General features: G+C 44.6%; 2 protein-coding genes across 3 annotated transcripts; both read left to right on the forward strand.

Moving 5' to 3' along the window:
• The first annotated feature begins 95 nt into the window (after window positions 1-95).
• Window positions 96-11,199, forward strand: LOC128769447 (phospholipid phosphatase 3-like). Of its 2 annotated transcripts, none has more exons than XM_053883172.1 (6): window positions 96-385; window positions 5,224-5,378; window positions 8,000-8,280; window positions 8,358-8,415; window positions 8,481-8,657; window positions 9,431-11,199. In XM_053883172.1, the coding sequence occupies exons 1-6, from the start codon at window positions 253-255 to the stop codon at window positions 9,557-9,559; spliced, it is 933 nt and encodes a 310-aa protein (XP_053739147.1). In that variant the 5' UTR covers window positions 96-252; the 3' UTR covers window positions 9,560-11,199. The 2 variants fall into 2 exon arrangements, with proteins under 2 accessions (XP_053739147.1, XP_053739146.1); XM_053883171.1 differs by lacking the exon at window positions 5,224-5,378 and adding an exon at window positions 5,948-6,105.
• Window positions 11,200-22,112: 10,913 nt separating this feature from the next.
• Window positions 22,113-23,648, forward strand: LOC128769448 (leucine rich adaptor protein 1-like). The gene is made up of 3 exons (XM_053883173.1): window positions 22,113-22,496; window positions 22,768-22,952; window positions 23,206-23,648. Exons 1-3 carry the CDS (start codon window positions 22,323-22,325, stop codon window positions 23,513-23,515), a joined length of 669 nt encoding a protein of 222 aa, XP_053739148.1. The 5' UTR covers window positions 22,113-22,322; the 3' UTR covers window positions 23,516-23,648.
• The last annotated feature ends 482 nt before the right edge of the window (window positions 23,649-24,130 follow it).

A 24,130-nucleotide genomic window follows, 5' to 3' on the forward strand; every position in this document is an offset into this window, starting at 1 on the left:
CCCTAACTCCATCTGGTTTTAATTGAGGGGCGTGACGGGGGGAGTGCCTGCGTGAGGGGGCAGTCACTGGTCTCCCACTACTCGAGGAGAGAAGGAGAGGGAAACCAGAAGAAAGAGGGCAGCGATTGTGACAAGTCTGGACCCAACTGAACCAATGTCCAGAGCGTCTGTAGAAGTAACTTCATGAAATCTAGTTGAGCAGTGACTGCTGGGGTAGTTTTCCTAAGTTCACTTTGTACCTTCGAGTTATAAATGCAACGACTGATCTGTGAGAAAAGCATGGCAGCCGAGGCGAGGAACGGCGGGACCCTTAACAACAATAACTGCAAAGACCACAAGAGGAGAAAGTTGCTGGTGGGAGTGGACCTGTTCTGTTTGTTCTTAGGTAAGAAACCCACCGAACTTCTCACCTGAGAGGTCGGTCCATCTCGGTACATCACCGCAGTGACCCCTCATAGGGGTTTACTCTATAATTTCCAGCAAAACAAATATGCGTTTTTTGGATTCGAACTTAAACATAGTCTGACTTAAATTTTGTCTTCTGTTTTTTATTATTTTTTTATTATTATTATATATATGTGTGTGTGTGTAGATATATATATATATAAGAACCATCTCAAGATAAAGTCGCGATTAGATGCTTGGTTCAAACTATTTTTATTTAAACTACTATTGCGTTGACAATCGATTGCTATTTCTTAAACAGCTGTGAAGCTCTTCGATTTCAGCTATTTATGTGTTATAACAGTTGAGTTATTGTTTGAAATTTCAATAACATATATTAACTATATAGAAGAGTTTCAGAGCTTGTTTGTGACTGGGTTCCTCTCCTGGCTCAGGAACGTCTCTCGCTCCATGAAGGATGATCAAACCCTTCACTCTGCTGCATGTACTTACAGTTGAATTACTCTTTGAAATTTCAATAATATATATTATATTAACTATATACAAGGGTTTCAGAGCTTGTTTGTGACTGGGTTCCTCTCCTGGCTCAGGAACGTCTCTCGCTCCATGAAGGATGATCAAACCTGTCACTCTGCTGCATGTACTGACAGTTGAATTATTGTTAGAAATTTCAATAATATATATTATATTAACTATATAGAAGAGTTTCAGAGCTTGTTTGTGACTGGGTTCCTCTCCTGGCTCAGGAATGTCTCTCACTCCATGAAGGATGATCAAACCCTTCACTCTGCCTGACAGTGTCATGGTGAAAATAATAAAGTTACCAGTTTATAAAACTACATCAAAAGCGCTCACAGTGGGTAAAATGGCTATCAAATAAGTGCAGGTGTGCGTTTCTTGGGTCTTGAGCTTTCACTCTTCGTTATATTTTCCCAGAACGTTAGACATTCCTCACCAACAGGAATTCGCTTGATCTGAACATCTGGATTTCTCCCAGTTTGTGTGTGGCAATTAAGAGAATTGCTTAAAGGTCAGTCGTGAGTGCTGAGGATCTCAAGCGCTCTGGTTTTCAACAGCTGCAAACACAAGGTGAAGGTTGTTTTTGTGGGCGCAGCACATGTTCCCTCCTAACACCATCCTTGGAGTCCTCCGCCAGGCTGGCGTGTCTTCCGCTGCCGTGCTGCCAGTCACGCTGGGCTCGCCGTCTATTCTTAGACGTGCCGTATAATCTTCCCTGATCAGCTTTGTCTATGTTTTTCTACCCTTCTGGAGGGTGAATTCCCATCATTTGTTCTCTCCTTGAAGAGGCCTGTCAACAAACCAGCAGGATTTTTTGGGACACAGAAAACCACCAGGAGGAAATTGTGGGCCGGTGCTGCCAATTACCTTTCTCTGATCGCACTTCCAACGTCAAGGCGTTGTGTATCTGTGGCGTTGTGTGTCTGTGGCGCTGCCCAGTTGTATCCTGGAAAGCAAGCACTGTCTCAAATGTTGAGTTCATAGCAGCCATTGGCGTTTAGATCCTCCATTTATGAACCTAAAGTTGCACAATATGTCTAGCAGTGTCAGCTAGCCTTGAGTTTACACTAAAATAAACTGTATATAGTTTATTTTAGTCTAGTCTCGAACGCAGCTTAACTTAAAATGGAATCTAAAAAGAGCTGAGTGGAGATTATTATTAATATTTCTGACACTTTTCTTTTCCCTTTTCTCTTCAAAGCATTTGCTTTCTGTGCTGTTGCTCGGGTCTTTGCAAAGGATTTTTCAAGGATTTTCAAGGAGGGTGTTGCCCCTACTCAACGCACACACCAGACTCTGAGGACCAGATCTTGTTTCAATAAAGAAAACTATTTCATTTTCAGCAAAGGAGGCTGTTTAAAATATAACTGTGACTTTTACATAACTTTTATATTCAACTTCAATAAGTTATACAGCCAGCCCACCATGATGGTTATCACACTTATAAATCACTGACTGATGTTATATGTTTTTAAGCAGTGATAACAGCATAATAGTGGTAAGCTAAGGTCCAGAAATTTTCAAAATTAATGAGAGATATTCTACCTATCAGCACTGCTTGTCCTCGTGGTGCCCAAGGATTTGGGAAGGCGTGAATTGAAAAACAATGGGGGAAAAAATAACGTATCCCCAATGCGTCCTGCCTAAAAAGTAGTTCCACTCACACAAGGGTTTGTCTCAGTGTGGTTGGTGGAAGTTCCTTCTTCTTCTTTGATCCTCTTCATCTGATGAAAGTTCAAATAGTCCTTATAATGTTTTGAGTCTGACCACTTGTGTTTGACTTGACAACTCTGTTGACTCAGTTTGGACAACCAGGGCAACCATTAAAAGAATAAACTCCTCGATGTTGTTGTTGTTTCCCTGCATCAGTTTAATCCTATTGTTGTTTCCCTCATCGAACAGTGTTTTGTTTGTTGTGTTGTCTTGTGGCATAAAAGTACTCACAAAGCAGCGGCAGTGATGCCGTCAACAGCCATTCCCTGAAAATAAAGCAGATGGACTTTCTCTCCTCGCCGGTGGAACTATGAAGTCAGTTCTGTCGCGAGCATCAGACAGGGAGCAGGTTGTGCTACCAGTCAAAACAACTGTGTGTGTTTGCCACAGTTTCTGTGCCAGACACTGAGAGATCCCTGCGAATGGAAAAAGTGTGTCTGTTTATTTTAATAGCCTCACTCTGTGTTTTGGCAAACGCCTCACAAATATGGAGGGGATTCAATTCAAGGTGAGGGTTGCACATTGATTCTGGTTTCCTCGGAGAGGAGCTGCCCGAGACTGATGAGGGGAAACATTAAACAGCGTCTTTTATTCATCTACCTCAACCTGATGAGCGATTCATTTAATAGTAACCACATCTTCATCACCAGTCATTAGAGTTTGTTTATTGTAATTACACTTGTTAAAGCAGAGCAAGAGTCGTGTGTAGACACCGGATGTTGACACAAGAAGCAGGGAGTTTTTCCTATCACTATGGTTTTCTGCAGTTGTTTTGAATGTCGTGTGGTGTTGGCAGACCAGGGACCTGAGTGTCTGTCAGGAATTGAGGAAGGGGATAGGCCTGGGGAAAATCCCAAGATGCTGCGCTCTGTGCTGAGGCTGCACTGTTTTTGATGGATTGGAGTGAATTGAGGAGCGAAGAAAACCCCCGGCTGACTCCCTGGAAAACAAGATCTGACATTTTCTTCTTGTGGTTTTCTTTTTTTTTTTCCCCAAAAAACCCATGTTTAAAGTCCTTGACCCTGTCAGTGGGGATTAGACAGTGACACTTTAGTCCATGATATTTTACTACGGCATTTTTGATGTCACAATCTGCTTCCTTCTGTGTAGGAAAGATACACACTGTATGAGGGAGTCTTACAAAATGTTTTAGCTCTGACTCACATGGTCTTCAGCTCAATTTACCCACTAGTTGGTGCAGTCTGACATTATTTAACATAGTCCATTCAATAAAGTTACATGTTCATAAGATTTTTCTTATCTAAATGCTACAAACCCATAAACACAACCGATATGAAATAAGATAAATGAATTATAAAAAGAAGTCCACAACACTGAACTTATATTAGCAAACGTTTTTCGTTCATGCCACTATCCAAAGTATTGGCAACACATCCGCAGAAACGTTGAAGGAGTGGAATGTGGATTTATTAATTTTGAAAAGTACTTCTTCCTATTTTCATTTCATGTTTAAAAAAATCTTCTTCTTCTCTTAAGTATCATGATCTCAACTTCCATGTTGATGTATGTGATATGGGGCCAGTGTGAGTGTCCACTAGTCAATGTTGGGTTTGAGTTGTTGCCACATTTTGATTCCAGTCTGCCTCCAGACCTCTGAGAACCGACGAGCCTGGAGCTGTCTGTATCTACACGATAATATTTGTCTGACGGAGAAGAATGAAAATGTTAATAATCTTGCTGAATTGGAAGGGAACGCCGTTGCGCTTCAGTTCCCATCAGGCGGCAGAGCGCCGTCTGAAACCTGAGCTGGACCCAGCTGGACCTTCAAAGGGCAGTCAGCTGTGTGTGTGTGGACGTGAGAGGTTGAAGGGCTCAACGACTGAAGCGCGTGTTGACATTTGGTTTGAGAAATGGTGCCCCCTCCCTATGCCCGGCTTCAGCAGCGCTTGGCGCTGACTTCTCCTCCAGCTCAGACACAGGAAGTGAGTGTGAGAGAGGGGAAAGTCAGTGGTGCTTTCTTTTTTGGCAGATCAGAGAATTGCTTAAACTTGAAAGCTTCACAATTCATTACACACCACTTTGATGTGATCTGAATGGGGTTTTTTAGGAAATCTGTGGAAGATTGGTCGCCTCCTGGGTGCTTGCACTCAAGTTTCAAAGTCTCCCATTCTTTTGAGAACACAGGAAAATAACCAACTCTCTCTTATCTTGAGTTTAAATTGCACCCAATTTGGGATCAAGTGTTTTGAATTGCACTTTTAAGTTTTTAGTGGTCTTTTTGGCAAACACTTAAGTATCATCTGCATAGCAATGTTGGGGACATTTTCAGCTGGTGTTGAAAAATCTAAACTCCGGCACCAAGTTGACCAATCAGAGCCCAGATTTTAAGGTGACTAAAGGCTGAGAGGAAAAATCCTTCAACTAGACAAAGACGCAAAATGGAAGAGAGGTTTATCATAGCGCCTCAGATGGTGGCGCTCAATTCTTTTTTTTGCTGTTGCTGTACTTGAAGGTTAACTGGCACTGAAAGGTAAACACATGGACACTTGTTTGGTTGGTGAAACAGCATCTTATTTTCTTTGGTGTGAATGCTGATTCCCTCTATGGTGTGTGTCCAACTCGCAGTTTTGCTTGTGGGTGTGTTTTTGCACAAGTCCCCCTTCCCACCTTACCGGAGGGGCTTCTTCTGTGACGACGACAGCATCAGACTCCCCTACAAGAGCAGCACCGTGTCCACCACTGTCCTGACTGCAGTGGGGGTCTCTGTGCCTGTGGTCTCAGTAAGTTCTGTGAAGGTGCGGCAAGACAATGCTGGAGCATCACGAGGGGCTCTTTCTCATAGTTGGCTTATGAATCTCTACAGTCATTTGGTCTGACTCAGAATCTGTGGTTTTCCATGTTGCACTTCATTAGATGTTAATGTTGTAGAAAGCTGCAGTGCTACTCAGCATTTTCCAAATCACAGCAACACAATCGTTGACTTTACAGCCATATAAACCGCCGTATTATAGTGCTGAAATACAATTCAGTTTAAGTTACTCCTGGCCAGATTTGACCTTCTTCATGGGTGAGCATCACATCCAAACCAAGCTACTCGGTTTGAGGTCTTCACTCATTTAAAAGATGTCAACCTTTGAAGTGCGTCGCACTGGAAAACCTCTGTAATAACAAAAGTGCTGTTCTGTTGTGGGTGAGCCAGCCCCAGATGTTCCATCATTCTCTCAAGCTCGCACCTAAAACCTGACTGAAGTTCAATTCATTAACCCCCACATCTTCATCTCTCTTTCCATCGCCCCCCACCCCTCCACTCTCCTTTCTCCTTTTGCTGCTCACCGCTTCATCACACTAGCCGGCCTGCCTTTCTTGGTCATTGAGACCAGCGCTGTGCAGCCATACCGCAGAGGGTTTTACTGCGACGACGAGTCCATCAAGTACCCCGCCAAAAACGGAGACACCATTAGCGATGGTGTGCTTAGTGCTGCTGGCATTCTTATCACCATCCTGTCTGTAAGTCACCTCACTCACTAATGCTGTCATCACTCTCTTGTTAGCAGGATTCACTGTTACTAGCAGCACCGACTGACCCCCATGTAAACACTGTCACTTCCATTAAAAAAAAAATTTTGTTATTAGTCAGAAAGTCAATGAATAGTCGGCAGTCTGCTCAATTTTTCAGATGTTTGCTGGATCCAACTGAGAGAAAACACTGGCTTAAAATGACTTCCATGTATCTTTGTGATTTATTCATGTGCCCCTCTTTAATGGACCCAAAGTAAGCAAGCAAAGATGCGGAAAATTTGTGAAGAGTAATCCCCGATCTGAGCAGTTCTGGCACCCAAGGAACCAGGACCAATTTCTCTTCCGACAGATGCCACCTCCTCTGGGGAAACAGGAATCTACTCCAAGCCTCTCCTGGATGAATATGGTCTTTACCCGATGGTATAGAAAGAGAGGTTTTTTCCGAGTGGGAAACTTCTTAAAATAGATTGGGAACAGAGACATTCATGTTTTCGCTCACATTCTACATCTCCCAACGTTCTAAAATTTGTCTCCAACGTTCTTTTGAGCTGGGCGTCTAGTTAGCGCTGGAGTGTGCCTTGCTGCCCTGTGATATTAGCCCTCACTGTAAGCCACCCCTGCCATCATGAAGCGCAGACATGGTATTGGCTGAGTGCCTCTGGGGGTTTTATAGTGAGAACGCGTTAGGAGCCTGTGTAATTATGGTTGACGCAATGGTTGTTCGGTTAAATGCCATAATTGCTGTGGTTGAATAGTGGTTAGATTCCAAAACTAGGCGAGATATCGCTTACCCCGACTGTAGACTGACCTTTTAGAGTGTCTCCCACCTAACTTGGGGATTCTTAATGCCCCTCTAGTCACGTCATCTCTCACCCTGTCAAGCCAAGAAACCTTGGGCTATACCGCATAAGTTGGTATAACTGAGAGTGACGGTCTGATCCGGGTATTAACTTTGTGGTTCCAGGGTGATACCTTGCTATTGACATGGTCTTTTTGTATCAGCACCCAGTGCTTCACACAAAGGGAACCAGATGTTCCTGCGCCCTTGTCTCTTTCCCATGAAAGCAGCTGGTCTGTATCGACCTGGATCTAAAGGACTGGCTGGTGGAAACCAGGCCCGCTATCAGCTTGTTAAATCAGCTCAAGGGTTCTCCCTTCGCAGAGTGCTTCCCAGAGTCAGACGTATTCCTGCGCCCCCTGGAAGAATGTCTGATGAAACCGAGATACTAACATGAAAACAGCCAGACGTCCCTCGAGAAATCCGAGCCGTTTCGGAGAGACAGCCGGAGAAATGAAAAACAAACGTGCCCCCGACGTGCGCCTGGTGGAGTCTGGCCACCAGAATCAGAAACATTGACTAGCTCAGCAGTTCTGCTGATTAGAACCAGCGACGCCTCCCCCTCTCCCTGCCATCCTCCACTCCACTCCTCATTCCTTCTCTCGCCTTCAGTCTCACGCACCTTCTCACTTTTCTGCTTCACTTTTCCCTTCATTATCCAAACCTCGTCTGAATTTCTTCTTCTCCCTTTTATTTGCTGGAGGACAACAGCAGGGGAGGGAGGGGCGATCCTGAGCTTGAACAGCTGTTGTGAGTTACGACCGTCCGCCTCCCCCTTGAACGTGCCCAATACGTCCATCGTCGAGACCGTGGTTTATTTACATACTTCGAGAAAATTCTTCGAAGCGGCCAGTTTGGGTTGCCCCCCACGTTGCCCCAGTGTTTTCTCTCAGGTGTGCAACAGCGCAGGTAAACAATTCCAAGCACAAGAAAGCTGAATCTAAACCACTTTGTCACAAGTTTGATAAGTTGCTTTTGAACTGCTACATCACTGCACGGTTTCTTCAAACTGGATGGAGACTAAATCCTTGCTCCTATTGTCAGATCATCATCGGGGAGAGCTACAGGATCTACTTCCTGAACGAGGGCTCCAAGTCTTTTGTAGGGAACCCGTACATCTCGGCCCTCTACAGACAGGTTGGCGTTTTCATCTTTGGCTGTGCCATCAGCCAGTCTTTCACCGACATAGCCAAAGTGTCGGTGGGTCGCATGCGCCCTCATTTCCTGGACGTGTGCAAACCGGATTTCAGCACAATCAACTGCTCGCTGGGATACATCACCGACTACCAGTGTCAAGGGCCGGAGAGTAAAGTTCAGGAGGCCAGGTAACAAGGAAATCTTTTATTCTTCTTTGCTTTATTTACTATTATTTGTCAATTCCCATCTGATCCTTCTTTTATAGAAAGTCTTTCTTCTCTGGCCACGCCTCATTCTCCATGTACACCATGCTCTACCTGGTGGTGAGTTCACCGTTACAAGCACCTTTGATTCAGTCCATGCCTGAACTCATGGTGTTTGTCCTCAGTTCTATCTCCAGTCACGCTTCACCTGGCACGGGGCCCGGCTGCTGCGACCCCTGACTCAGTTCACCCTCATCATGATGTCCTTCTACACCGGCTTGTCCCGTGTCTCTGATCACAAGCATCACCCCACTGACGTCCTCGCAGGCTTCGTCCAGGGAGCTCTGGTGGCCTACTGCATAGTGAGTCATCTGCAAACGCTTCAACTGTCGTCTAGTTCACCATGTAGAAAATGAAAGTCAACACAATGGCTTCGCATCGTCGCCACAACAACACTATAGGTTTGATTTTTTTAAGGTACATTCACTCCAAACATGATCTAACCAGGTGTGTTTATGTGCGACAAACTCTTGCGGTAGCTCCAGTAGGTTTCAACGCACATTACAGGTGACATTAGTGGCGTGAAAAATCTGAACTCTGACAAGACAAGGTGTTTGTATTGGTTGCTGCCAGTAACAATGGCACCATTGCAGGATCTGATGGTCCCTCAAACGGCGGCATCCAAATCTTTTTTGCTTTTAATCGACATCCACAGTAGATTACAATTCTGACTCTCCAATCCGCCCTGTTGAGGTTCCACCAACTTTAGACCCAAGGCCTAGTCACGTTTGGTATGAAGATACTTTCAAAGATGGACTGAGGAGCTTAGCCGTCCTGGAGAGACTCAGAGTAGCTAACTGCACCTCTTCACAGGAAAGAGGCATCTTTTAGGGGCATCTTTTGGGATAGGTCTCCTCCTGGTTGTCAATGTGCTGAGGTGTTCCCGGCATGTGTAGCTAGGAGGAGGCCATGTGGGGACCCTGGTCACAGAGCTCGGTTGTCATGATGGAGGTTACCAGTTAGAGGGACACTCTCTTTCTGCTGTTGCCCTTGGTTGGATAAGGAAAGCATTCAATCGGTCTGCTAAACGCTGACTTCTCTTTCAGACTTATGTTTATCTAAATTCCTCCTGCAGGTGTTCTACGTGTCTGACTTATTCAAACCCCGAGGGAGACGCTCCACTGTTTCGCCAACCCCTGTGAAGAAAGACCTTGTTCCTCCAGTAGACATCCGGGAGCGAAGTAATCATCTCATCATGGCGTGAGGACGACTGCAGACCGGGCTGTTATGAACCCTAAACCAAAGTAAAAAATCACTACAAAGTCACTGAGACTAGAAATATTCATCGGCCCAGATGAAGCGAGGATTTGAAGACGCCACACTTGGTGGAGTGAAAATGACTGTCTCAGCGCCTCCACCTGTTGACACCGTGGCTGACCCGACAACGAAAAAGACTTAACAAATTCCTCACTTACAGGAAGGATGTACTAGGTTCCTCTTTCTTACAAATATTGTATTTTTATATAGCACTATTATGGCGACTCTATACTGTTTGTCACCACTTGAACAACCTGGAGTGAAGCTTTTGGAAAGTGTCCAGAAGCTTTAATACATTTACGATCGTTCAACAGAATGTACACATGAAAAGTGGAACTGGGGTGTTGGGCCTCTTTCTGCTGGTTAGGACGAGCGCCCGCTGAGCCATTTCATTATGACCGTCTGTTGTGCGATGCAGACGAGTGTCACATGTCTGTGTGTGTTTGTGTCTGTCTGAGTGTGCAGTGGACTTGAGTTGGCGACGAGAGGCTTCTGTCTCTTGGTTCAACCCAAAACTGTCAACCCCTAAAAGCGAATAGCTTTCAATGCAGATAGTTGTTCGCCTGTCACGGATTAAATTTGGATAATTCACTGAGCGGTTAAAAGGTTTGATAAAGGTGTTAGCATCTGCGCGGTCGCGCTACAATGAAATTTTGACGTTTTAAATTGATCTAACTCGAGTTAAAGTGAGTCGACAAATAAGTAGAACTGCAATAAGCAGTCAACTATAATCGACTATTAACTTAGTCGCCAACGGGCTCATCAGTCGACTAGTCGTGACGTCATGTTTCTAAAAGCATAATCCACAGGAAGAAGAGAAATGGCAGCGGCTACCTGACCATTGCGACACATCAAAGGACGAGTTCACTTACATTTTGCATATGCCACTGTTGCATTTTTCAAATTGTTGTGAGCCGGTCATACTTGCTTCGGTTGGCTAGTCAGATTAGCTGGTTTGTGAAGAGAAACGTTTGGCACATAACGGTCATAATGCACACTTAGTTTTTTCATCATATAACATTTCAATGTGAGTCCCAAGCTAGTATTGCTAATGCTAACGTTTTAGCAATTAAAAACTGGAAGGAAACAAATAGAGCACAGACCTTTGCTGAGGTCAATGGAATAAAATAGCTATATTTACAGTAACTGCACAATAATAGTTTTTTTTTTTTGTTATTTTTATCGCAATCCTGCTGATTGTGAAAGTAAGCTTCTCAAAACCACTGTCTCACAACACCGCTCTACCTATTTATCATTCACAGTGAAGCTCTCTTTGAGTGCTTCGACATACTACACCGTACCTTGTGCTATAGTCTATCATACGTCTGTCTTTTTTGTGTACATATGTGTGTGTAACGCCCACTATGATGTCGAGACCTGTGTAAATGTCAAATGTGCTGCTTAGAGAGGCAACTCGTTGACACATTGTGAATGTTGGGTTCTCAAACAGAAGAAAAACAAAGCCTTTTCAGGGGAAGGCTGACACTTTTAAGAAAATACTTTCCAGTATTTTTGTACTGCTATGTGACGTTTTGTATCGGGAGGAAGGTGGGTGAAGTGCCTTTAATAAAACATGGATAAACAAGAGTGTGCTATGATGTTTTTCATTCTTTTCTCGCCAATAGAAAAGGTTCTTTGACTTTTGCACTGGAATTCAGTCTGCATGCGATGGATAGCTGGGCGTGGGGCGATGGTAGACTTCCATGCTCGGCTTCCTGTGGGGAAATAGTGAACATTCCAAGCTTTAACCCCTTTTCCCAGTGGTCCTCTGGAATAATATAAACGGCAGCTTTGCCACAAGTGCATTCGCATATGAGAACATTTAGACGCATCTTTTCTTCCTCTCAGTCTGGGCGGAACAAAATGTCTTCAGGTGGTGCCTCAGTGTGTGCCAGCCCGGAGCCTTCGCAGTATAACCTGGGAGAGTTCACCGTGCAGCAGTCAGAATGAGATTAGAGCAGATTAGCTACGTTGGCTGTGAAATGTGTTTCGTTTCTCTGGCCCTGAGCATTTCGCTGTTACTGGTGATAACTGAACGAAAAGGTCATCGACAATTGGACTGGAGGTCCAGATTTAAATGTTAAGATGTTTTTGGAGACATGGGAAGAGGAGGGACAAGGTGCATGTTTGGGATGGAGATACTAGGTGCTAAGGAAGAAGAGGAAGACGGCCAATACGGTTCATGGATGTGGCGACTGAGAAGATAAAGAGGATAGGTGCGACTGTTGAGGATGATCTAAAGACGGTCTACGTGGATGAGTATGTAGTGATAGGGAGGAACTGTCTTCTACTGGCGAATGGTTTCCTTCCCTAAATAACAAGCTATTAAATTGCATGAGTAAATACTAAACTGCACACTCTCATGCACCTACAATTCAATTCCAAAATACAACTTGCAGAACACAGCCTGGGACGCCAGGAACACAACAAGCTTCTCCAAAGCACAAGCTAGCAAATCAGTGTACCACCTTCTTTGTTGTTGGCGAGAAGAGCGAGAGAGAGATACAGCACCACTTAGATGACACAATATAGTCGGAGAACACAACGGATGAAGTTTCAGGATGTAGAGATAAAGAAGGTGGAGGATTTTTAGTCCTTAGGCTCAACTGTCCAGGGCGATGGAGAGTGTGAGAAAGAGGTGAAGAAGCCGGTGCAGGCAGGATGGAATCTTTGGAGAAAAGTGTCAGGTGTGATGTGTGACACAAGGGTGTCGGCAAGGATGGAAGGGAAAGTGTACAAAAGGGTGGTGAGGCCAACAATGTTGTATGGTTTGGAAACAGTGGCAGTGAGGAAAAGACAGGAGGCAGAGCTGGAGGTAGCAGAGATGAAGATGCTGAGCTTCTCTCTGGGAGTGAGCAGGATGGATCAGGAAGCAGTAGATCAGAGGGACAGCACATGTCAGGTGTTTAGGAGACAAAGTCAGAGAGGCTAGATGGAGATGGTTTGGACATGTACAGAGGAGAGAGAGCCAGTACATTGGTAGGAAGATGTTGAGATGTTGGAACTGCCAGGCAGAAGGTGGAGAGGAAGGCCACAGAGGAGATTGATGGAGGTGGTGAAGGAGGACATGAGGTTTGTAGGCTTGAGAGAAGAGGAAGCAGAGGACAGGGTGAGATGGAGGAGGGTGATCCGCTGTGGCCACCGCTGAAGGGAGAAGCCGAAAGGAAAAGCAGAAGAACGCAATGGAGACGTATCACTCATTGGAAAAGCGCATGTCTAAATACCACTATATAGTTCCCATAAAGTTCAGTTCAGCCTCTTGGGGTCCCTCAGGAAAGGCTTACTGTCTGGATGGAATAGTCAGGTGGTGAGTCCCGTCGCCCACTGTCATCCATCATGGACGTCAAGAAGAGTACCTCAGTGAAGCAGCTGCCACAAGTCGCAACTGTAAGCAGTGATATGCTGTTGTCCTGAGACACCATATTTGATTGGGGCTTGCTGAGGACAGACAAGTCTTCACAAAGAAAGTGGATGGAGAGCGTCTTTGGCCATGGGAGCGGTCAGTGTTGCACACGTGTGAAGTATTATGGAAGCCCAAGAGAGTGCTGTACAAGCTCAGACCTCATTCTCTGGGTTACATAACATGGACTGAAACCTGTGTAAAATACATGCAGTAACATCAGAGATGGATCTGCTTTGGCTGCCCCGGGAGGCACCAATGAGGCAGATATGAAACGTAGCTGCTACACCTGACACGTCTGTCGGGCGAGTGCACTAATGCATGACAGAAGCAACATCATGGAGACGCTCCCTGCAGCCAGAAATGGCCTCATCGCCCATTATTCTTCAGCTATTTTCTTACTTTCACAAGTGAACGCCAACCGCTTGACATCATGTTTATCCAGGTGACCCAGTTCTGACCAGCGTCAGGCCACCAGCAGCCCTCGATTCCCCGAGAAATCTGTAGCCTGCTGAGAATGTGCCTCAGAACCATCACCCACAACAGGCCTGTTTGTTTCCCCCCCGATTTTTGCCAGCTCCCTCCAAAAGAGGCTTTATTGATCAGCGAAGCTTAACATTCTGCGGACGAAAGCCGTCGCTTGTGGTCGCAGATAAAACCGTTGTTGTTTCCTCTGCGATCTTCAAAGCCGGTTATTTGTGAGTGCTCGTGAACCCGTTGGCTTCAAGTGAAATGCAATAGTCAGCAGATATTTGAGAGCGGTACACGTATCACTCATTCATGGATTTTGGCGTCGTGCTATCCGCCATGTTGTTGACAGATGGAGGGAAGCTGGGAGGAAGTGGGGCACGCCCACCAAACACTGATAAGCGACCTCATTACGGCTCCTCTGGGCATGTTTTTCTTCTCTTCGCGGAACATCTTGATGATGGCTGGCTCCCTCAGGAGCCCCGCTCCTTCTAGCTCCGCCAAGTTCTCTCACTTTTCTAAGGTGGCACGTGGCTGGGGACCTCCAGTCAGGATGAATCACCAATGACCGTACACAAATGTATCTGGAAAAGTGGATTACTCACGCGACATTGTGCGTACTGTAAACATTCCAGCGCTGTGAGTGGAACAAATACATTCCAGAATCACTAATGCTGCTTGTAAACTGGCGAAGTTTAGTTTTGATTTGACCACTTCCTGCCCTGAAGTACACATTTGGAATGTTTTGTTTCACTTCATCAAGGAGTTCTACTCATAGTGCTGCACTTTTCCTCTTGGTGAATTGAGTAGAATCTTTTGGAAACTAGAGTTGTGGACTGAGGTTCCTGTGCAACTGAAAGCTCAATTCTATTGGATTTTACAGTTCAGTTAAATTTCAAATCTAAGTACTATAAAGTGTGAAGAAGTGATGGGTAGATGAGGCGTCATGAAACATTAGTGCAGGGTTGATGAAACAGTGCTATATTTTTCAGAGGCCACCAGATGGCGCTCTTGGTTTAAAACAATGTGAGGTTTCATTGTTCAAGTTTGTTGTTCATTGTTTACTTGTTCAAGTCTACGCATTTTACAGCAGACAGCGCCATCTGGTGGCCTCTGAAAATCAGGACACTGTTTCATGAAACCTCATCATGAAACCTTTTTTTATTTTTATTTATTTTTATGTTTTGTTTTTGCAGTATGTGTAGATGAAGACTTACTTACTTTATTTTATTTATTTTATTTTGTTGTACATTTAATGTATTTATTTTAAATGACAACTCATCTCTGTGAAAAGCAATTAAAAACTGGATTTTCTCATTTGAGGCTGTTTCTAAAAAAATCTGAATTAATTTTCAGATCAAGTGTGCGAAAAGAATAATTGGTTGATCTGTTTTGTTTTTTTTTAACCTTACAAGCAACTTTAAGTTCAACCCAAAGAAGTCCAGCCATTATTTCTATCAGCTCCTTCTCCACCAACCAACTGGAAGAGTGGGTTCACCACATGCTTCCATATCTGACCTGACACGTAACTTCATTTTGCCCAGTCCAGGAAATGCTTACAGTGCAATTCTGAGCACCAAATATTAGCATACACATATTGAATTTTTATCTCTATAACATGCTTTCCAGCTGCGGCGGCGTCGCCGGACACATGGCCCAGTATTTCTCTACATCATCCTGCCTTATAAACCACCAGATAAACATAGAAATGGACCTGTTTAATGTGCAGTCACAAGCTCTCCCCTCAACCTTCCATCCCTCAAGTCGTCCAGCAGCTGCACTCTTTCTCCATCTATCCTCCCTCATGTCCAAAATATGCAAACTCCGAGGGGGAGTTTGAATCCCTGGCGTCGTCTCTGAAACAGAACAGCGCTGATCCGTTCCACGCGAAAGTTAAAAGTCGTGACATAGATGTTCTTAAAATGAGTGCAATACTGTGATTTCATTTTTTTTTCTTCTTGTCAGTTTGTCTCGCTTGTGGTTGTTTTAAAGTCTCCAGGTAAATTCCAGCCGAACATGTGCGCACAGTTAACTCATAATGGTTGTTATTAAATCAGAAATCCACATCACCTGTACCCCCCTAACAACCCCCTCCGAGGTTCTGATTTCCATCCCTGAATTCTCAAGGCTCTTTTCCACTCATACCTCTCTCTCTCTCTGCCCCAGTAAATCACCTCCACATGTGCTGCTGGAGTAGACCCTCGGGAGAGGAGCCAAGAGGAATATACGGCCGAGCAGAACCTAAACACTGACTTCATCAAACATTTGATACTGGACACGGGCTCACCTGCCACCCCACCCCACACCGCCCCCCCTCGCCAAAACCGCTTTATCTTATTGAGTCATATGTTGGTCTGGATTTGACAAACGTGAGGGGGAAGGTGTCATGTGATGCATCATGTGGAGGTTTCATGTAAACTTGGAGTAGATGAAGATGCTTCTAACAAGTTAACTTGGAAAGCCTCATGAGGCTAGTGTTCTGACTGTTGACTGTCGACGCTGAGAAACGCCAGAACTCCCTCTGTCATTAAACCTCAGGTACCTCTCTATTACTTCTGGATCCTCTCCACATGCTTTGTCTCATCGCTCAGCAGGAGATCAGTCGTGACCTTCAGAGCTGCAAAAGCATGTCTGTATTGCTGGTGCGGTAGCAGTGGGTTATCGCTAGCCTTCTGGTGAGGGTTCATCCCATCTGTCAGGGAAGTGAAGTTCTCAATCAGAGCTGGCCTCAGATATCAGGTATGAGGCGCCGGCGGGGGTCCGATCTGGAGGGCTGCCTGCTTGACACTGTCCTCTTGACATTTCCCACTGACGTCAGTAGCTTCAGCGCCGGACGTCACTAGAAGGCGGGGTGCCATTTGAGACTTGCAATAGAAAGGTCATTCGAAGCTATGGTGGTGGAGAGTGACAAAAGTTGCTTGACAAAAGTATTAGCTCCACAAGACACAATGACCTATACTTGGTACCTGGATGTAACTCCATTTCTATGAGTATGTAGGAGCCCTCTGACAGATGTTGCTATTGCTATTGTTGATCCCTTATAAGGCCCTGAAACTTGTTTCCCGACTACAAGCTACTACTTTTTTCTCTGAACCCTTATCTAAGGTTGTGGCTAACATGTTGATTTTCACAGGCTAAGGAGCGTCATGCAGCCAAACTATTGAGCCCCATCACATCAAACCGGCTGAAATCACAGGTGTTTTATTTACCTTAAAGCACTCAAAATGCACTGTTTTGCCCGCGCGTCCGCAGCTCCAATATAGAGCTGATCTCCTGGAGGACCGGAGACAAGAAGCAGCAGCTGAGACCGGCTGTGGTGTCGGAACTTCAGACAAGCGGAGGAAAACAGTGGATTTTGAGAGCCTTAATGTCAATAAAAGATGTGAGGAGTTCATGATTCAAGTTCAGAACATTGCCCAGTTTGTTTCATGAGTCAGTCTCGATGCTGGACCCTGTTTTCAAAACTAGTTTAGAAGTGGTCGTCATGCATTTTTAAGCACCACTGACCTTTCTGTATGAACAAGATCTACTTTCCTTCTTAAGTTTAGTGGGTGGGGCTAATCCAATGTGCACTATAGTCCAGGATTTACTGTACTCACTATAGCCTCCAATGTAAGCCCTCCACTACTATGAATTGTCCCTTTCAGAAACTCAAGCATGTACTTCAGAGAACTGGAGTTACAGTTAGGTAACTAGCATTTCTATTTTGTACATTCTCCGCCCTCTCATGGACTTCACTATTGGGCTAAAACATAATCGAAGGCCTGAAGGAGGAGTTAGCTCCGTCACCATGTGGAAAACCCATCACACGTGACCTCACTGCGCTGCAGACAAGGTACTACTGGTGACCGTATCCAAGACCGCATGGGACAATGACCCAGCAGTCTTGTCACGCAAGTAAAATTGTGCAAGTGGACAGCCACGACGCGGCACACGATGATGGCACGGATGTGGCTCCATGTGGGAAAGGAGCCGTTCCGGAAGTTCAGGTTTTTGTGCATCGCCTTTCCACGTGTATTGTCACTTGCACTAAACCCATTTAAACTCAACGTCATCCATGCATGAGCATCTCAGCAATGGGAGTGTACTGTATGCTAGATTTTAGTTCACTCAAAATGAACTTTCAATTTGTGGGCCTCAAAAAACAACTTGCCGGCCATGTTTGGCTCCCGAGCCTTAAGTTTGACACTAATTTAAGATCACATGCTTGCTTGTGGAATAGTGATCTACTCCATGTCTCTTCGGTTTGCCATCACGTCACCATTTCAGCAGCCATTTACAGAGGTCAGTGGGGAAAGCACAACACTGCTTGTACCATTCAACTCAATAACTGCCTGGAAGAAGAAAGATGGGTCCAAATATTCCCTGTCCTCAGGTGGGACTTCACATTTGTCCATTTTTTACATAAAAATTGGACAAGCAGCACAGACATGTCCGCCGCTAGCCCGCGGTGATGGACGCAGACGGGTGCCGGCTCCTTCTCCGGGCAGGAAACTCCTGCTTCTCCGCTCCAACCCTCCCTCCGGTTGTTCTTGAGCGGAATGTTAATGTTCGTGGATCCGTGTGACCCCCGTGGCTTCCAGCTCCGGGTTGATCCAACGCTCAGCCCGTATCACAGAGGCAGGAGGACTATGGATGGCCCTCATTTGGCTTCCTGGTGTTTCTCCGGTTCTCTTCATTACTGTAACTGCTGTGTTTATCTTCATCCTCTCGTCTGCAGGGCCATCGCTTTATGTCACTGTTAGAATAAACACAATTAGGGGATGTAAATGGGCCCCTGCATACATCTGAGATCCATTACTTGTTACACTCATTTCATCTCTCAGTGGGCGCCTAAATGGGAACAGATGCTCGGAGCAGCGTGATGCCTTTTCTCTAAATTTATGAAGAGTTATTAACTAAGAGTTTGCTTTTATTTACATCTTCCTCTGCCAGTCTTCTGCGGCAGCAGCAGTGAGGTCACTCCGCCGGCGAGGTCTCGGCGAGGCTGTTTTTCACTGCGCTCCTGACACGTGAGGATTTACATACTTGCGGGCGTATTATTCCTCAGGAACTTGAGCATGCCACTGAGTGATTTTTGGCCTAATTGAGCTGCGTAATTCCTCAGTTCCTGCACCGCTCGCGTGTGAGGACCATCTGCAGACTGTGTGAACCTGCAAGGATTTCCTGGACTCATTTGGAAATTCTTTTTTTGCACGTCTATATGCGTAAATGAACTTGACCCAGTTGTTGAGCGATGTGAGTGATGTCGGGGCAAATATTGGGCGTCATTTTTATTGAAGCAATACTGTCAAATCACAAACTCAATGAGAGAAAAAAAATAGCAGATGGGCAAAGTGTGGTCCGGGGGCCACATGTGGCCCTTGGTCTGTATCTATGCAGCCCTCATGAGGTTACAGCAAAACTACAGCCACATTTTTAACATGTTTTTTCCCCTTTTAAGTGTATTTAGTTATATTTTATGATGAGATTGTATTAATGGTTAAAGCAATAATAATAATTAATAAGGGCAATGATATCACAGTTTGAAAAGATCAATAATACATACCACATTTATTTTATTGAAAATCTATAAATAAAATGTCAATAAGATGAAGTCAAATAACACATATTGGGATATAACACCATGGTGTACTTACATTTCGTCCTTATTTTTCTCCTTGTTTTATAATTTTAAGTTAATTTTATTTTTATATTTTTTGTCATTTTTTCCATTAAATTTAAGCCTTAACTGTTTATTTAGGGCTTCTGTTGTTGCGTTTCATCATTATGTGACCTTTACTGGTCTAAAATATACAGTCAGTGTAATGCTGAATTTATATTATAACCCTTATTTCTCCACCACAACTTGAAGCTTGTGGTTGTCAAAGCTGTTCTCGTCTTCTGTTACCTACTGTGAATGTTGTCGCTAGTTATCGTTGGTCTTTGGATGGTGCTGCACACGAAATTCTCCGTCCTCCAGTCACAATATATTGAGTGGCCTCACCAACCAGCACCTCCTACAACGCTGCCTCTATTTCCTCTTTTGTGCACGAGGTCCATTATCAATATCTTCCGCAGTCGCCATGTTTGTTTTGGAGCGTGTCATTGTCATAAACTTTTGACTCTGGGCTGCTCCCCCTGGTGGATATATTGGTGAACAGCAATACCAATGTAAAGAATGCGTGGAAGCATGTGATCAGTGACGGTAACATTTGAAAAGGACAGGTAGAATTTCATAGGTAAAGGGAGCATAAATATGCCTCAATACAGAAGGAGGGGAGAACAGTACCCAGGCACTATCTATTGGTGTTCAGCTTCTCATCCTGAGTTTGACATCTCACCCCAGACACAGAGCCGTTCTTCCATCTCAGACGTCACTTCAGTCGACACTACAATTTTCCAGGATGATTTTTCCTGCTGTTGACGCACTTTCTACTTAACCTGACCCCTCTTCTGCTGTCCTCCTCTTCCTCCTGTGCTGGCCGGCATCCAACTTTCCCGTGACGTCCTCACTCAGTAGGCTCTGCGATTTCGAAGCAGATAACTTACTGCTGTTTTACTAGTGGTGGAGAGATTATGACGACACCAGAGAGTTGAGATTCCTGTTGGATTCTTCCTCCTGTTCATTTTGATTAAATAGGTAAATTCCAGTTTACGCCCCTGTAGACTTCCCCTCACAGGCGATCGGTTACCGGAACACTAGTTCCAAGTGAACCAGATTACAAAATGTGATGCTATCGCCAAAACATCCGGAAGAGAGTAATGAGATACCACTGGCAGCACGTTTTGGAAGGGAAAACTAACATCTGAAGTCTTGTCAGATGTGTATTAACCCGAGCAATGATCAGTTTGGTGCACTAAATTTGAGCTCGCTGACAGAGAAGGATTGCTTGGACTTGAGGGAAGGATTGCCTGGCTCACAAATATCTCCTCCATTATTCGCAAAAGTTGAAGCAATAAAATCGTATCTCCCCCTTAGCAACCTCATTTCACCATTTTATACCCATTTTTAATGTTTGTTCAGCTTTATGATTTCCCTAAAACTGGAAATTAGGGGTCCATAATCGTAAAAGAAAGACACGGCTCTCCCCATGTGGTGCGTTTTTATGGTTAGTCGCCGTGTCGTGTTCCGCCGACCTCAGGGTCACTCAGACCCCGCAGCCTCCCAGCAGGTTGCAGCGACCTGTTGTTAATGCTCCTCCAGTTCCCCGCCGCTATTTCACGTCCAGGATATTACCAGATGCTCTTGTCAGGAATGATGCCCTCTCACAGCAGTCGGGAATATCCGTCATAAAGTTCTGGAGAATTTGTCCACTAAAGTGTAGCGACTGTGTCATGGCTGACTCACCGTGTTGATGCAGGCTCTGTTTTCAGGGTTAGTCAGAGTTTAACAGCCTCCCTAGTGAAACTTGAGCCGTTCCCAGCAGAAAACAGAGCTAAGGAATATTCCCAGAGGTGGAAACAATCTGGCTCTAACCTTGAGAACATCCACATCTGTGGGTGAGATGATTTGCATTCCCCGACTTCCATATGACATTAGTTTAGTTTGAGTTGAGCACTGTAGTTGCTGACAATAAACAGAGGTTGAATGTTGATTCTCAACTTCACACAGGCCAAGCGTGGCCCGGGGGCCACTTGCAGCCCTCATGGAGTTACTCTGAGACATTGATTTTATTTATTTATGTTTTAATTTAAATATGTTTGCAATGCAAATGATCATATTAATTCAACTTCAATGTAGCTTTATATATGGACTGAATTTTGTCCTTTATTCCTTCAATTTAGTCACTCTTTTTCTTCCATTATTAACTTAACCTAGTTAATCTTTAGATACCATGTTGTGAATTTTGTTGTGTGTGTTGATTTGGAAATAAAATGTATTGTGTTTATTTTGTATTTATTTTTCAATTCTGATTACTTCAGCATATTTAATAACTAATATCTATGGCAACATCTTTTCTCCCATCTTTTTACTCTGTATTTGGTCTTTCATAGCATTTAAAGTATTTTAACTCAATTCTCATATTGTTCCTGTCCGCGTGCGTGCGTGTGAATATATCATACTAACGCGCTCCCAAACCTGACCCGAGCGCAGGCTCCTTTCTTAGTCATAACCTTTTCTCTGCTGCCCTCTAGTGTTCTTTTCCTGTACATACACAGCATCAGTATAAGAATAGAATCCATGGTCAGAAATAAATAGAATATAAATAGAATATAGTAGAATAGAATATAATAGAATATAAATAGAAATAAAGTGCTGTTAATAAATAAAATAAAATAAAATAAAAGAGGAAAGAGCAACAAACAGTCCATGTCCAGGATGAGAAGGGTCGGCTCTGATCCGACCTGCACGTCTCTGGGTCCTGGAGACATACAGGTCCATGTCTCGATAACTCTCGCGATCTTCATCCCCACCTGATCCAGAGGCTCCAATCCTCACCGCTTGAGTGAACTTCGTTTGACGAGAGTTTGATGTTTTGTCAGGGGTCAAACCTTCTGTCGGAGTCATTCTCTCTTTGACCTCCTCGCTCTGTCGTCGTGTCGCGGCGGCTCTCTCTTCATGTGACCTCGACTTTGTAACTCCCACTATTGTCTGACGAGTGCACAAAAGAGCCTCTCCATTTTCCAGCATCGCGCTCCGGGCCACATACCAGCAATACCTCTGAACTGTGACAGCGGATGAGCCGCTCTCTTCCAGCGCTTTCACCACTCACTCTGTCAGCTGGAAATCGGAGGTTTACGACGGTCATGTCGGTGAAAACCGCGAGGGCTCCTGGACGCAGGGATGGAGGGCCGTGATTGGACGTTTGATTCACCTGCTGGGAGTCGTGTTGCAGAAAAGTTTCTCCATCGGTAAGAAATGGCGGAGGAGATGTTCAACGACTCAGTTCTGGATCTAAAAGAACTAGAGCTGAAAGTGGGAAGGAAAACTCCGGACTGTCTTCTGACATGGATGAAGGATGCGACCGATTGTCCTGAAGAGAGAGACGACTCCGCTTTATCTGACAAAATACACAACTTAAAACAAGATATGGTAAATATTACGATTCAATCCAACCATTTTGAAGGTCCTTTTTTTCTTTGAAGGTTCTGGGAAGTCGCTCGACCTGTTCCGTCATCCAGATTCCTGCGCGGTTGAAATGTCAGAACACTGTTATTACTCTCTGAGCTGCTTAATCTGATCATTTTGAGTCGTCGTGACAGATGGCTTCCGACCTTTCCTGCTCTCCTGCCGCACGCTCCTCCCTCGTGTTTCACAATGGCCCCTGAGTGGACCCAACTCACATGCAGTTTCTGACCACCAGAGGGCGCTGCGGTGCACAGACGTGAGGATCCTGCGCCAGTTGGTGGCCATTCACGAGGGCATCGAGGCGGTGCGATGGCTGGTGGAGGAGAGGGGCGCCTTGGCGAGTCACGGCAGCAGCTTGACAGGAAGCCTGAGCAGCTTGGTGACAGTTGAGGAGCCAGGGGCCTCAGTGTCCCCCTGCAGGTGCCATTATTCTCTTATAGTAGCCTAAACTGGTGTGTATAGTTTAGTTGCATTTCTGGTTTCAGCAGAAACTGCTGAGTTGCTTTCAAATAGTTTGTGACAAAGGGGGATAACTGACAGATTTTTGACAATTTGACACCCTTTCCTCTATTTCAAGCATCAGATCTAGATTTTTTTTTAAAGAATTTTGCCTCGTGGATGATGCCAAATGACGATCCAAGTGTTTTAAATAGTTGTCCTAACTTCCTAACAGAGACAGCCCGAGTCTGACCTTCCTCCAGGATGTGACCGAGGAGGAGTCAGCCGATCAGCCACCGCCTACTGATGTAGACCATTCACACAAGCCGCCCGCCGTCTCATCAACAAGCCCTCAGAACTTCACTGATCCTCTTCAGGGGGCTCTGTTCAGGTCTCTCAGAGTCTCTCATGCAGATGGGAGAGACAACCCAACCGAAGGCAACATGGAGGAACATTCTGGCAGTTTGTCCAAAGAAGCGCTTCTGCTGGCTTATGATGCCCAGTGGTGCTGGGTGGAGTCTCAGGATGATGTGACTTATTTATGATTTGCCAAAGATGAATTGTGGTTGGCATGGTGCTCATACTAAGGTACTGTGTGTATGGTGTGGAAACACATGACTCCTTTTAATTTGTGTCATTTTACAAGACGTTTTTTTGTGAATTGATTCTGAAAATGATAAAAAGCTTTATTCTGAAAACCAAATTAATGTGTTTGTTTCAAACAATCTCTAATCTAATATTGTCTCTCATTATTTAGAATCAGAATCTGCTTTTTTGCCAAGGTCAGTGAGGAGCCTGCCAACCAGGAAAGTGCTTTGGAACAGCGTGCAATAATGAACAAATATATAATAATAATAAACAAACAAAAAAAACCCAACAATAACAGAAGTAGCTAATAAATAAATAACCGACAAACAATTTCATTTAGCCATTTCCCTCGAAATTGTGAATGTTTATTGCAATAAAATTGGGATATTACATATATTTTAGATGACATCACATAGTATTGACAGTATCATGTCAACTGACTTCAAGTGTGTTTGGATTGCAGAGATACATTTACGAGCCATTTAAGTTCCAAATATAGCTTTAAGATCAAAACGTTACATGTTTCTAGCAACAAACGCTAAATCTAAGCCAAGGTAAAACATCAAATGGTA

This window comes from Synchiropus splendidus, chromosome 13 (genome assembly GCF_027744825.2).
Source record: "Synchiropus splendidus isolate RoL2022-P1 chromosome 13, RoL_Sspl_1.0, whole genome shotgun sequence".
NCBI classification, from domain to species: domain Eukaryota; kingdom Metazoa; phylum Chordata; class Actinopteri; order Syngnathiformes; family Callionymidae; genus Synchiropus; species Synchiropus splendidus.

Bases quoted from the DNA above. Each gene is read 5' to 3' on its own strand.
- LOC128769448 (XM_053883173.1), top strand. From the start codon at position 22,323: ATGGCGGAGGAGATGTTCAACGACTCAGTTCTGGATCTAAAAGAACTA. The intron at 22,497-22,767 runs GTAAATATTACG...TCTGACCACCAG, and splicing joins ACAACTTAAAACAAGATATG to AGGGCGCTGCGGTGCACAGA. The intron at 22,953-23,205 runs GTGCCATTATTC...ACTTCCTAACAG, and splicing joins GCCTCAGTGTCCCCCTGCAG to AGACAGCCCGAGTCTGACCT.
- LOC128769447 (XM_053883171.1), top strand. From the start codon at position 253: ATGCAACGACTGATCTGTGAGAAAAGCATGGCAGCCGAGGCGAGGAAC. The intron at 6,106-7,999 runs GTAAGTCACCTC...TCCTATTGTCAG, and splicing joins TTCTTATCACCATCCTGTCT to ATCATCATCGGGGAGAGCTA. The intron at 8,416-8,480 runs GTGAGTTCACCG...GTTTGTCCTCAG, and splicing joins ACACCATGCTCTACCTGGTG to TTCTATCTCCAGTCACGCTT.